Source organism: Drosophila sulfurigaster, chromosome 2R (assembly GCF_023558435.1).
Source record: "Drosophila sulfurigaster albostrigata strain 15112-1811.04 chromosome 2R, ASM2355843v2, whole genome shotgun sequence".
NCBI classification, from domain to species: domain Eukaryota; kingdom Metazoa; phylum Arthropoda; class Insecta; order Diptera; family Drosophilidae; genus Drosophila; species Drosophila sulfurigaster.
Genome location: NC_084882.1, coordinates 8,569,179 through 8,582,622, shown reverse-complemented (window position 1 = coordinate 8,582,622; position 13,444 = coordinate 8,569,179). Strand labels below are relative to the sequence as shown.

General features: G+C 40.5%; 1 protein-coding gene across 9 annotated transcripts in view; it reads left to right on the top strand.

Moving 5' to 3' along the window:
• The window catches only part of LOC133835480 (diacylglycerol kinase eta), a 56,714-nt gene that overhangs the window by 32,305 nt on the left and 10,965 nt on the right, over window positions 1-13,444 (top strand). For 2 of the 9 annotated variants that reach the window (XM_062265436.1, XM_062265429.1), the window contains exons 4-9: window positions 5,162-6,013; window positions 6,086-6,633; window positions 7,316-8,258; window positions 8,345-8,479; window positions 8,538-8,981; window positions 9,437-10,084. In XM_062265436.1, coding sequence (XP_062121420.1) covers window positions 5,162-6,013; window positions 6,086-6,633; window positions 7,316-8,258; window positions 8,345-8,479; window positions 8,538-8,981; window positions 9,437-10,084 — 3,570 coding nt within the window. Of the gene's footprint in view, window positions 1-5,161; window positions 6,014-6,085; window positions 6,634-7,315; window positions 8,259-8,344; window positions 8,480-8,537; window positions 8,982-9,373; window positions 10,085-13,444 lie in introns of all 9 variants that reach the window. The other 7 variants (XM_062265428.1, XM_062265434.1, XM_062265433.1 and 4 more) reach the window with 6 other exon arrangements.

Below are 13,444 nucleotides of genomic sequence, written 5' to 3'. Positions count from 1 at the left end.
TTATGTTATGTGAACTATGTTATTTACGTATTGATGCCAATCAACAATCAATGGCTTAAATAATTTGAGTACACCACTTGACGCAAACTGTGCAAATGCCAATCCCAAGCACTTGGTTTCCAGGCAAGCACATACATACTATATATAAGGATGTTATATATAATGTATTGCTCGGGCAGATGAATTTGTACAAGTAATCAAGTTGATTGATTGCCTTGCCATTTCAAACTCAACAATTGTACTGAGTGTGTGTGTGTGTGTGAGTTTGTTGTTGTTGTATATGTGCGTACATCAATTATGCAAGACGCAGGCAGTTGATAAGTAGCAGGGCTTGTTAATTGCGCCGCAGCACATGCTGCGTATACGTAATGCATAGCACTTGCGTTGCGTTGTTGCGAGATTTCAAAGGCGAAGATATAATACACAAATAAACAGAATATAAACCAAACGGGTGTTTCTCAAGTTTAAGCCAAGTTAACTGGCAGCCAAATCTTTCTGTTTTGTGTTGAACTTGGCTCTTCAAACTTTCAAGCGTCCTGTCAAATTGGGTGTTGTTAATTACGCAGTATTTGTATAGATTACATATACACAAAACGCTTGATAACTTTTGCATAAATTCGTAATTGAAAATTGGCAGCGACGTCGTTGTTGTTGCTCCTGCTGTTTCTGTTTCTCGTTAAATGTCAAATTCAGTTGTACACAGTTTGCTAATTGTTTGGTGTTTGCTGCTTGTGCTTTATCTAAGCAAAATTTCCAACTGTCTATGTTTGCTAATAAGGTTAAAATGAAAAGTTGACAAATTTGTTAAATTTTCAGTTCAATTTCTATGAGCCAAACCACTAATTAGAGAGAGAAAATATAAAGTTTTTGTATTAGAAATAAAATATTATGCACCACATTAACAGAGATTGCAATCATACATACATTATACAATATTATGGATTTTTTCAAACAAAAACATTTAATATTGAATTACATTTTATAATTTAAATTAAAACAAAAAAAAAAACAAATAAACAGCTTTCTTGGAAATTTACAGAACAAAGCGAATGATTATAAGTTTCTGTTGTGAAAGTTAAGGACAATATCCTGTGGCGCTGGCATATGAAATTTGAAACAATCATAAGAAGTGGGCCACACTTTTTCCTTTGTTTCACTTTGGTGTTGCTTTTTGGGCTTGACTCCGGTAACACACAGCGACAGCACGCTGCCAGAAATACTCACACATATACACACACACACACACGTCACATATGACTTATCCTTGAACTTTGAAATTTTGGTGGACCTAAAAAAGAAACTCATAAAAAATGTTGGCAAGTACTTAGGCTGGAACAAGTTCTTGCGAGTAACAACAGTGATATGGCAAAATATTGTTGTGCTGCTTCAATAACCCAGTTTGTTTATATTATTCGTTAAAAAAGATTATAATGAAAGCTTTTAAAATTCGAATTTTATATGATTTATGTCCAAAATCCTAAGTTGACATCTTAGCACAAGTTTCAAATTTCATCAGAGTGAGACTTATAAATATTTATGTTCGTGATATGACATTGTGATACACCTTGCGGTGGTCCAATTTGAATTACAGAGCAGATCCTTTAGTGGTAGCATCAAAAGTTTTTATATGCCATTTTTTATGTGGGAAAACATTCAGTTTCAAGTCACAAGCACACACACACACACTCACGATTTCGAGCTGGCCGGCGGACATTAAAATTTCAAAAGTAATTTCAACATTACGCTGGGCGGCTTAACGTGATAATGAAACAAAAAAAAGAACCGAAAAATATGTATATGGTGGAAACATGTACATGCACTTGGGGATACTAAGAGAGGCAAGAATGTTGAAATACATGCTGCCAAGCAAGTACCCAAAAACGATTTTCCTCTTCTCCACCAGCACCACTGACGAGTCGCAGATAAGGCAAGCGACGGCAAACGTTTGTGAAGTGCGCGTTAAGGGACAATGCGGCGTATGCGTAATTCGTAATTCGACTGTTGCTTCTGCTTGTGATTCTACTGTGGCTGCCGCGACTTTCCCATCTCATGAATATTTTGGGCAAATGAAGCGAAACAGCCGACAACGTCGACGCTCTTGCTTTCTGTTGTCTTCGCCGTAATGAATTCTGGCAGCAAGTGCGTCTCCATCCAAGGCCCAACCGAGTCGACGTTGGAGCCGTTTGTTTTTGTTTGCTTATTTGATTGGAGTGCAGAGTGTATGTTGCCAGAGAATGTGGCTTGTGTCTGTAGCCGGAAGCCAAATACAGTTATACTAACATTTACAGGCACATAGGGATAACACACCAGAGTTTTAATATCATAATGTCTGAGGCCTCATCGCAGCCATTTTCTGCCATACCAAGAATTACAGTAGCTTAAAATGTATCAGTTAGACAAAAATTAAATTCACTCCATAAATGTAATACGAATGTGTTTTACTATAAATGATAAATATATATTTAAAAAAAACTTCTTAAATGATTAAATAAACTTCGTCAGAAATTTTTAGCTTTTCTTTCGAATTGCTTGTTGACATTGATCAAATTCCATTTGAATTCAATGAGCTCATTAATTGCATTACAATCAACTGCATTGAACCTCTTTTTGTGGCGCAAAAGGTATTCATATTGAAAACGTGCCGCATTGACCACAATATGGATTTCTGCCTGCAGCTCATATAATGCAGCCAAGGCCACCAACACAGCCGTAAGACAATTCGAGTACAATTGCATTTTGTCCAACAACCACAGAGTCTCACGCCACTCAACTATACTGGAACTCTTCACTTGAAGTCAACTACTAACACTTAAATTTACCCAAATGTGAAAATCAATATTGAATCGCAAATTATTTTTAGCACTGAATTTATTTTAAAACCTGCATTACCTTTTATTTGGAAAAGTTATATTTACTTCACATAATTGAATTATCATTTAATGTCAGAGTAAAAAGTTACGCTTTGCAATTTTGAAGAGCATCCGTAATGTTTCCATTAACAGAAAATCAAATGCAACTGTCGACAGTGAACAATGCACAGTTGCAGCAGTTTTAAAATAATTGAATAAATTTGCCCTGCCAACTTTCGGTAAACGATGGCGACCGAAATGTAAGCGGGTTAGAGCAGACAAGTGGCAGGTAAGTGAGTGAGCAAGGGAGCTGTGAGTGAGCGACAAGCAAACCGCACGCGCCAGCCTGGCTTAAAAGCATATTCATGTTGCAAGTGCCACAGGCTGCTGACAGGTGGAGTGGGGTGGGGTGGCAACTGTGCAACTGTGCATTAATTGAATTTGAAGCCCAGGAAGGCAGAACGCACATTACAAAAAGAAGCGCGACGAAGCGAGATGATGGAAATATCGATGATGTGGTTGGATTGTGGCATTTGCTTGTGGCACTTGAACATTGCCTCATTAGCAAACAATTTGCCAATTTCGCCAAGCATTGCTAAATTCTAACTAATTAATGTGTTAAAATGTCAATTAGTTCTGTGGTCAACTTAAAGTTCAATATTAGTGACCTAACCATCTCTATTGAGGTAAACACCTGATGAGATTCTCAGTATACTGCAGCTGGCTTGCTTGATTTTCAGTTTTCATTTCCTGCCTCTGGTGCGGCTTAACTGCAATTTTGCTAAAATCTTTGGCTTATGGGATGGGATTACATCAGTGTGCTTCGTTGACTATTTGTGCTTAACTCTTGTCATCCATTTAGCCTAAGGACATCCTGGACATCGGCCCTGGCATCGGCCGATTTCACTTTTGCTGTCACTCTTACGTCTGAATAACTTTGTCCAACCATTGCAAGTAGATTATGATGTTGACGTGGGCATCGCTTACACTCACTTGCTTTACTCATTGTTGTTATTCTCTTGACATTTAGTATTGAGTTCAGGCATTGTGCCAGCTATGACATTGGCATGTAGCATGTCAACTGACGTTAAATGGGTCAGAGAAGGACTACTATGCAATTTGTATACAAGCATGTAAATAACATTGACATGCACTAAGCACTTTGGAAAAAAAAACCCTTATGGAAAATGATTGATATTCCTATTGAATGTATTCAAACTGAAATAAAATATTCAACATTCAACACAGCTTTCCCAATCTTCTCCCTTAAACGACTTTATTGCAGATAATATTATAATTTACTTGCCTTGAGGCTAGCTGAAGGACATGACTGCCATAAATTAGGCAGTAACAAACTGCAAATCATAATCAACCATTATTACCTTTTCAGTTAGACTGTATGTATGTGGCTGTGTGGCCAGAAGGTCGTATATTAATTATGCCTGTGTACATCGTTTTGTGTATTAGTTTCTGCGTCGGGAGAATGGGGACTATCAAAGGTTATGGGCTTGGCCCATTGTTTTGCGCATTCATTTGGAGGTGTGTCGGTTGCGACTGTCTGGGTATTATCATTAACATGAGAACGCATGTTAATGAGGCCATAGCAGCTAAAAGAGACCTCTTTGATTACACAACTAATAAGCATGCGCTGTTCCGCGCTGCTTCATTTCACTGCCACAGTTAAGCTATTCAAGGAATGCAGACTTCATAAACTAGCATAGTAAGGAGACTTCTCTACGCAGTACACAACAACTTCAAAACAGCCTGCAAAACTACTAATTAAACAAAAATAGCAAACATTATTTTAGAGCTGTATTTTGAATAGTTGTTGTGGCAACCATTCAACAGTTTTTTTTAAAAGATCGTATGATAGCTTATGCTTTTGTTACACATACGTTTATAGGGCAATTAACGCCATGAAACCTTAAACACTTTTTTTATTAATTTATAAACAGGCATTGCGAACTAGTTTTCCGTTCGTTTAGATAAAGTCACCGGGTGTGCCGGGTATTCACGTGCCTTTTTGATTTGTAGTCATGAGTATGAATGTCAAAAAAAGGCAAGATGCTTATTGCGCGAGTGAATTACATAGCAGCTTGAAATAAAAGATAACTTTTGTTTTAATTATAGAGCACATTAACTATGGAAATGTGTTGTCCGAATGTTCGATGAAACCCCTGTAATTTATCCAATCTTATAAACTTTGTGCAGTTGCAAGTGTATTTCTCTTCTTTTAACCACATTTTCAAATGAAGCCTAGAGATGAACTCCTTCCTACTTATTAAAGATATTGCATTTGTTTTCTTTTGTAGATTATCACACCTACCCGCTCTCTGGTGCTCTGCGCCGACTCCAGACGCGAAATGGAGGACTGGCTAGGCTCTCTGAAGATGGCAACAGCTCCGCAGCGTCCTCGAGGCGATAGCTTTCTGATTGACCAGCATGACATTCTCTCCAACCACCACCATTGGTATGCCACCTCGCACGCGCGTCCCACCTACTGCAATGTGTGCCGCGATGCATTGTCCGGGGTCACCTCGCATGGACTCAGCTGCGAGGTGTGCAAGTGCAAGGTGCACAAGCGTTGTGCGGCTAAAGCGATTGCTAACTGCAAGTGGACAACGCTGGCCACCGTAGGCAAAGATATTATCGAGCAACCCGACGGCAGCATCATAATGCCGCATCAATGGATGGAGGGCAATCTGCCCGTGTCAGCGGTGTGTGCTGTGTGCAAAAAGACCTGTGGATCAGTGCTGCGCCTGCAGGATTGGCGTTGTCTCTGGTGCAGGGATACGGTGCATGTGGCATGTCGACCACAGATGGCCATTGCCTGCCCCATTGGACCAGCTAAGCTGTCCGTGGTGCCGCCCACGAGCGTGCATTCAATCAGCACCGATGATGCCTGGGATGTGGTCAGCCCGAAAGGAAACTTCTCGCCTCTGCTCGTATTTGTGAACTCCAAGTCGGGTGATAATCAAGGCGTTAAATTCTTGCGTCGCTTCAAACAGCTGTTGAATCCGGCGCAGGTCTTTGATCTGATCTCAACGGGTCCCAGTCTGGGCTTGCGTCTCTTTCGACACTTTGAAATATTTCGCATACTAGTCTGCTCTGGCGATGGATCCGTTGGCTGGGTGCTCAGCGAAATCGATCGTTTCAATATGCATGTAAGTAACTCACACCAAAGCCTATTATTATTATGTATTTGAATATTATTATTATTTATTATTATTTTATAGAAACAATGCCAAGTGGCTGTTATGCCATTGGGAACTGGCAATGATCTGGCCAGGGTTTTGGGCTGGGGCTCCAGTTGCGACGACGACACGCATTTGCCGCAAATTCTTGAGCGCTATGAATCGGCCAGCACTAAAATGCTGGATCGCTGGAGCATTATGGTCTTTGAGAAGGCCATCAGTGTGCCGAAGACTCCAAAGATGTCGATTACAACAGAGCAGGAAGCGCTGCTTACGGGCATGGTAACATCGGCCAATCATCATCTGCGCTTCATTGTGGAAACGAACGATACCCAAACACTCATCTCCTCCACGCGCACATTGTGTGACACCGTCGAAGATCTCGTGGCACGCATCTGTGAGCATCATAAGGATGATGAACAACTGACCATCAAATGTGACATTCTTAGACAGAAGCTGAACATGCTGCTGGATGCTCTGCAGGAGGAGGAAATGGGCGCCCACAGTGGCGACGATTTGATAGCTACCATACGCAGTCTTATTGTGCGAGGAGCTGCCTCTTCAGCCGCAGCAGCTCGACCATCGTATCTGTAAGTGCTGCATTGTATATAATAATGTAAATTAATTAACCTAGGCTGTAGGATGTCATCATTCTTCCAAAGGTGCTAGAAGGTGAGAATCACATTAAACATTTTCAGAGGAGAACACAAAAGTGATTCGAAGACATTTTGTTCTGTCGTCACTTATTTCTGCTAAGATGAGATATCATTCTACATTTGAGTGCTGAAAATAGTGCTGTTAAATCCGTTGGTCGATGCGCAATGTAGTTGCAGGTTTTTCATTCACTCGCAACTTTATTATCCCATCGCAGACAAATTTGCATTTTATATAGGTTTTTTTACTCTTCTGTTTACACAAAAGTGAATACAAACGAGCCAAAACGAACGACCTCTGCGTAGAAACTTAAAAATGTTGTCACTAAAGTTGACGTACAGAAAACCATATCTCTATATGTGTTTTAAACACTTTTTTCAACATGCTTACTTCTGCTATCTATCTATCTATCTCTCTTCTCTGGTAGCGAATGTATGAAACAATAATAAACAAATTACAATACTTTTTAAATCATAATCACAGTTTGGTAATTTTTTTACTTTTTTCCTAAAATTGGAATAGTCTTTAATCTAAACTAACTTATACGTAGCGCTATCTGAATACCCTACGAATAATTAATTTTTGCGTATAATTTTCATTCAACTCCATTCTTATTAGGAATCCGAACATGCCTATTGAGAAGAACGAAAAGGATCACATAAATTCGAAGGAGCGACGCAATAGCCGGTCACTGCGATCCAGCGAGAAGGAAGCTCTGCAGTCCCGTGCCAACAGCGTCAAGCGGGCCATATACAATGTGGTCGAGCACTCGGAGCCAGGTCGCCCAAAACGCTACCAACGCAAGCTGTCGATTACCCCATTTGAGGCCCTAAAGATACCCGCTAACAACTCTGGAGAATCGACGCCATGCAGTTCGCCGTTGCCCATAATACCACCCATCAACATAATCTCACCGACAATGGAGACTTCGCGTCTAACCTGCATCTCACCGCTGCCGGACACCCGCCGTGATTCTGTGGACGAGAACTTTTTCAACAGCATCAATTTGCCAGCGCCGCGTCAGTTTGCCGACAGTCGCCGCAGCTCAGGCGTGCCTGAGGTCATACAGGAGATGGAGGAGGGCGCCAACGGCGAGACAATCTATCGCATAGGACGACTATCGCTCAGTGGCGGCGCCAACATTGATGATGCCGGCAATCGTCTGTCGCCCAGCAGCGATGGCGGGGATAATACACCCACTGAGCGCAAGGTGGATTTTCTGCGGGTACCCATCATAACCGGTGAACCGATTGTTGATCCCCTCTCCGACTACAGACCCATTGAGGTATTCGAACGCACCTACTACATGGCACGTGAACTGGACAAGGATAAGGAGCGCAAAGCAGATGGCGATGGCAGCGATGCGAGCAGCATAATCAACTGCGACAAAGAGGATGCAAATGAGAACGAAAAGGGCGAAACATTGCAGCCGCAACGAGCTCTGGTACACACATGTAACCTGCAGGTACCCGGCATTGTCGTAACCCCCAACTCCCAAAATGTTTATACAAGCGCAAGCCTCACAATCATTGATACCGATGCCCAGACGAACACGAACACTGTACGTGTGCCATTCAAATCTCCTCTACCTTCCCACTTCTCAAATGAGTTTGAATTTCATAACAATGTTATTTTTCACATCGACAGGAGCAATCATCATCAGAGGAACTTGGAGGCGAGGCGAGCGATGTGCTGTCGGCCATCAGCAATGAGGAGTGCAGCGTTGCCTCGGAGATATTTGATAAACCCGAGACTGGTCACACACTTGGCGATATTATACAGGTAAATTGTGAAACAAAAAGCCATTCGATTTATTTTATTTTGCGACGCGTTTCCCTAGAATCTCGATGCGAGCAACTTTACGCACATTGATTCGCCCGAAACGAGCGATGAGACCGAAGCCATGCCCGGCGAGAGTCTGATGGATGACATCAGCTCAGTCCTGGGCCATGACATAACCAATGCGCTGGCGGATAATACGATAACGGATGACACAACCACACTCTGCTCCGAGCACATTGGTCCACCAAAGCCGCCGCGCAAAAAGTCGATGAGCGCCTTAACACAATCGAAATCGCATCCTTTGAGACGTAACTCATCGCCACCGCGAATTGCGCGATTGGCGCGCATGGACAGCGATGATAATCCGCAGCAGTTTGGCTTTGAGAACATTGTGTTTGAGATCGATAATCGCTGCGATGATCAGAAGATGCGTGAGCCGCCACGTTTCTGCAGCCTGGCGCAGTTCGTGGAAGGTAACGATATAGCGCGACAAAGTTTCAAGGTATGTGCTAGTGTTAAATTGTTTATTTCATACCTATAACATAATATATATGATATGATATGATATGAGATAAGTAGGTAAATTGTATATACGTACATATAGAACTAGAGTTATGTTTCGTTATCGGAAGTGCTCAGACGTGGCCACTTATGGTAATATCTTTGTTGCTCTCCGTTTGCTTCTTTCTTCACCTTTTCTTTTCTCGTGTAATTACAAAACCAAATACGTTAACTTGCTTGCCTCCAAACAATTAACCAAAAATAAATCAATTGACCAACTTACTAACAAACCAAACCAAACTCAACTAAACTAAAACCGAAACCAAATCCAACCGAACAATATCAATCTCAACTATCCTGCTACTGTCGACTTTCTGTCTCACTCGAATGAAGCGTCCCAAAAAGCGCATCTCACTCAAGAAATTGAAATCAACTACAACAATCGTATCTCAACAGCAGCTAACACTCGATAGCAACAGAAACAACGACAGCACCAACAACGAAGATGTGGTAACGCCCACAAATTCAATCATATCAAAGGCGTATCCGAACATGACAATGACTACGACTAGCGATGAACTGGATGAACTGTCAATGCAAACAGCGATTAAAATTGAAATACAAGATGCTGAGGCATCGTCAACAACAACAGCGACATCAACGAAACCACTTGAATCGGCAATGGCATCATCGACGTCGCCCACGAAGAAATCTGGTCATGGACAAGATGTAAAGCGCATTACTTTTGATGAGTCGTGTAAGAAAGAATCCTTTGATGATGTAAATCCCAACTATCCACAGATAAGTGTTGTTGTAAGACCACCAACACCATTGCGCGGTGACTCCGTCAAACCCACAACGTCGTCGTCATCCATCCTGACGACGCCGTCGGGTCTGCTCGGCGTGCGATCATTGAACTCCTCGGAGATCCGACGACACTCGAGTCATGCGCCCAGCTTATCTGTCCGCGAATATGACAAGGATAAAGATCGTCGCCATTCCGGTTTCAATCCAAATTTCTTAACATTGGATCCGGAGCATGCGCGCTTCCTCAGCAGTTCACCAGCGGCTAGTCGTAGAATTAGCTGTGGCAGTCTCTTCAAGGTAAGTCCCGCTGATCAGTTCCCCTCCTCATATTATATGATATTACGTTGGCACCTGCATCGGCAAGTGAGCAAATGTGTCAGCCGCAAAATGAGCAATGAGCAATGAGTATCCAGATTACAATCAAAATACACACAAATGCGATATTAGGTAAATCTTTTATTTTTCAACAAAAAAAAAATTAACTAAAAATAAATAACATACAAGTTAATTATTTATTTAAAAATAATAACAAAAATATATTTGATTAAGATTCCGATTGGAACCGTTCTTTATTGAAATCAAATTAGAGACTAAAGACTAATTCTAAAGCTAGCCCTATATAAAGCTGCGAGTTTCAGCAGCGGCGTTGACAGCGCTGCTTTGGTTGGTGAATTGGGTGCAATGCTTCTTATTCTTGGAATTGCTTGCACCGGCATGTGGCGGATGTATTGGGCAACTTGGCTTGGGTCTTCTTGGAATGTTTGCAGGTGCACTCGGCGCGTGCAGGAAGTTGGTCAGACGCTGAGTCTGCATTTTGGACTTGTGGGATTTGTTGTTTGGGTTTCGAAATGTTTTGTCTGTTAACTCTTCCCCCTCTAATTCGTGCTTGTCCTCAAGCAATTTTTATTTCTCAAAAGTATGGGATGTTGTTGAATTGAGGCAGTGGATTTTTCTGTAAATCTTCTTGCTTGCGGAGTGGTGGCTTCAATGTTTCTGATGGAGCTGGTGTTGGTCCAAGTTGAAGGGTAATGGTGTTCTTCTTCCGACTGCAAGCGTGAAGTCCTAACGCTGTTATCAGGATGACACCGAAGAGCGTTAACATTGTAATGCTGTTGACCATGGAATGCGTCTGTATGTATTGCAGCTTGTTGGTGTTATTGAGATGAAGCGCCTCCAGTGCTTCTAGGGATAAAATCCTTAAACGTTCAGTTTCTTCGGCTGTTATTTGTGAGATTGGCACTTTTGGTTGCATAATGACTGGCTCCATATTGTTGAATAGCCGCTCTTTGATTTGCATGGAATCGTTGATTAGGTGAATTAGAAATGACCCTTCCAGATGATTTCCGGTTCCATTCCAGACCAAATTGCCGTTGAAGTTGTTGAGGAGAATTAGACCATTGTCGATTTCCTCTATCTCCGGGATGTGATCCGCGTTGCTGAAACTGCACAGTGCTCTCTCCCTTAACTAGTTTCGGAATACAATGTGTTTGGCTTACATCAATAACATTCTTTTGTCGCAAACTTTTATGTTTAAGTAGGTTTTACAATTTTTTGGTATGCCATATACTATATCATTATACAAAAATAGTTGACTTATTTCTAAGTGTACAATTGCGTTATTTTTACTATTGGTTTTAATAAAATATTTTGATATTCAATTTCTTCTAGGTTAGGAATTTTGACAATATACAAAAGTGTAGTTTTATTATGAAGCATTGATATATCGGAAAATTCCATTATCTCTTCGATTGACAATGGTGGCATATTGCCTTTTCTAAATATTTCTCCAATTTCTGTTAGTTCATTTTCATTTAGTAAAAGAGTATTTGCTATATTTAATTTGGCCCACTGAGTGGCATATTTGATATTTACTATTTCATCTTTTAATAATCGGATTTCATTATGAAGGCTAATGGCTACCTCGTTACTAAGAAAACTACTTTTTTGTATTGAATTAGTTAGGAGTTCGATAAGGACGTAAGTTTGTTAATTCTTTGCTCCAGTTGTGTATTAACTATAACCTGTTGATTATTATTACTGATGAGATTATTGATATTTTCCTTTAACATGACGAGATCGTCATGATCTGGGTTGCCTGCTATGTACTTCCAACCTGTACCTAACCAATTTAGTGACCTAGATTTTCGTTTATTTGGGGAATCTGTTATTGTTTTGAGTGCGTTAGTGGTAGCGATTAACTCATGATGTATTGTTGAATATAGCGGACTACGCTTTAGGCCCTCTTCAGTGTGACTGTTAAGTAGGTCTAGTGCTTCCTGGATTTGATTAAGGTCTATTACATGTACTAATTTTGTTGAGGATGTCTGTAACTTTCCCAGTCCCCTATGAATGGTCACTGTCTGAACGTTCGTGTAGTTTGTAATGTCCATTGTAGCTTCCGTTATTGTCCATAGTAATACCCTGCGAATATTATGATTTGATGTTACTTTTATGTACGATTCTTCCAGATTCTGTTAAAATGTTTGTATTTTTATCTTCTTTAACTAATTCTTTCTTAAATCTTGGGAAAGTTTTGAACCTAAACGAGTGTTTACTTTTACATATATTTCTTGTCCTGGCTCATAAGTTATTATTTCGTTTCTGCTTTTGTTGTGGAATTGTAAATTTTATTTTGTGCGATCTTAAGTTTGTCAATATTGTCTTGTCTGGCCTGTTCGTACTGGTCTGGGTTTGTCGTGACTCTCCTTCCAAAGAATACCTCTAATGGTCGCTTTTGGTTGTGGAGTGGAAAGAGTAGTTATATTCGTATATAGCTCTATCCAGGAGCTCTTCGAAAGTTCTATGGTGGTTTTCTTTCTGTAAGCATCTCATTACTTCGGAAAGTGTCGAATGGAACCTTTCTACTTGTCCATTAACTGTACTCTTATATGGTGGCGCAGTGTAAATTGTAATATTTAACTGATCCTCAAGCATGAATTTTATGGACCTTGAGTTGAGAGATTTCTCATTATCTATTACAACGAACTTAGGAACTCCATAATAGAAAATAATGTCCCTAAGTGGTGTTCGAATGTCTTCTATTGCTTTTGAATTGATTATGCGTGCCTGTGCTAGTTTTGAGAATTTATCTATTGCTGTAAGAACTAAATGGCCTTTGGTTGAGTAAATGTCGATGTGAATGATGTGACCGGGATATTCTGGTATTGGAGTTTTTATTTCTGGATTAGGGGATGTCGGTCATATTTAGATTCCTTACAAATTTTGCATTGCCTTACTATGTTGCTTATTTTTGTTTCATTTTAGGGAAGTAGAATTTTTCTGCTAATTGAATTTTATTTTCTTCGGCACTGCGGTGTGCTCTATTGTGGATTTTGAGGATTTCCTCCTCTTGTCTAGATTCGTTGGTGAGGTCTACAGTCATGGATTGAGAGAATCGGGTTTTGACGTTTTTGAAATATTTAGGATATAATAGTTGTATTTTCCCCATTATATCCTCAGTTGTTTGGATGCCATTTATAACCGAAGGGTTGAGGTATTTTTTAAGTGTTTCTACTAATTCTTTATCGTTAAATTCCTTTTTGTATATTTCGTGTCGATGGAACGTGGGGAATGGTATAGAGAATATGTAGTCGGATTTATCTGATTTGTTAAGAAATATTTGGTTCTTGAAAACATTAATGGGGACTTCCATACTGG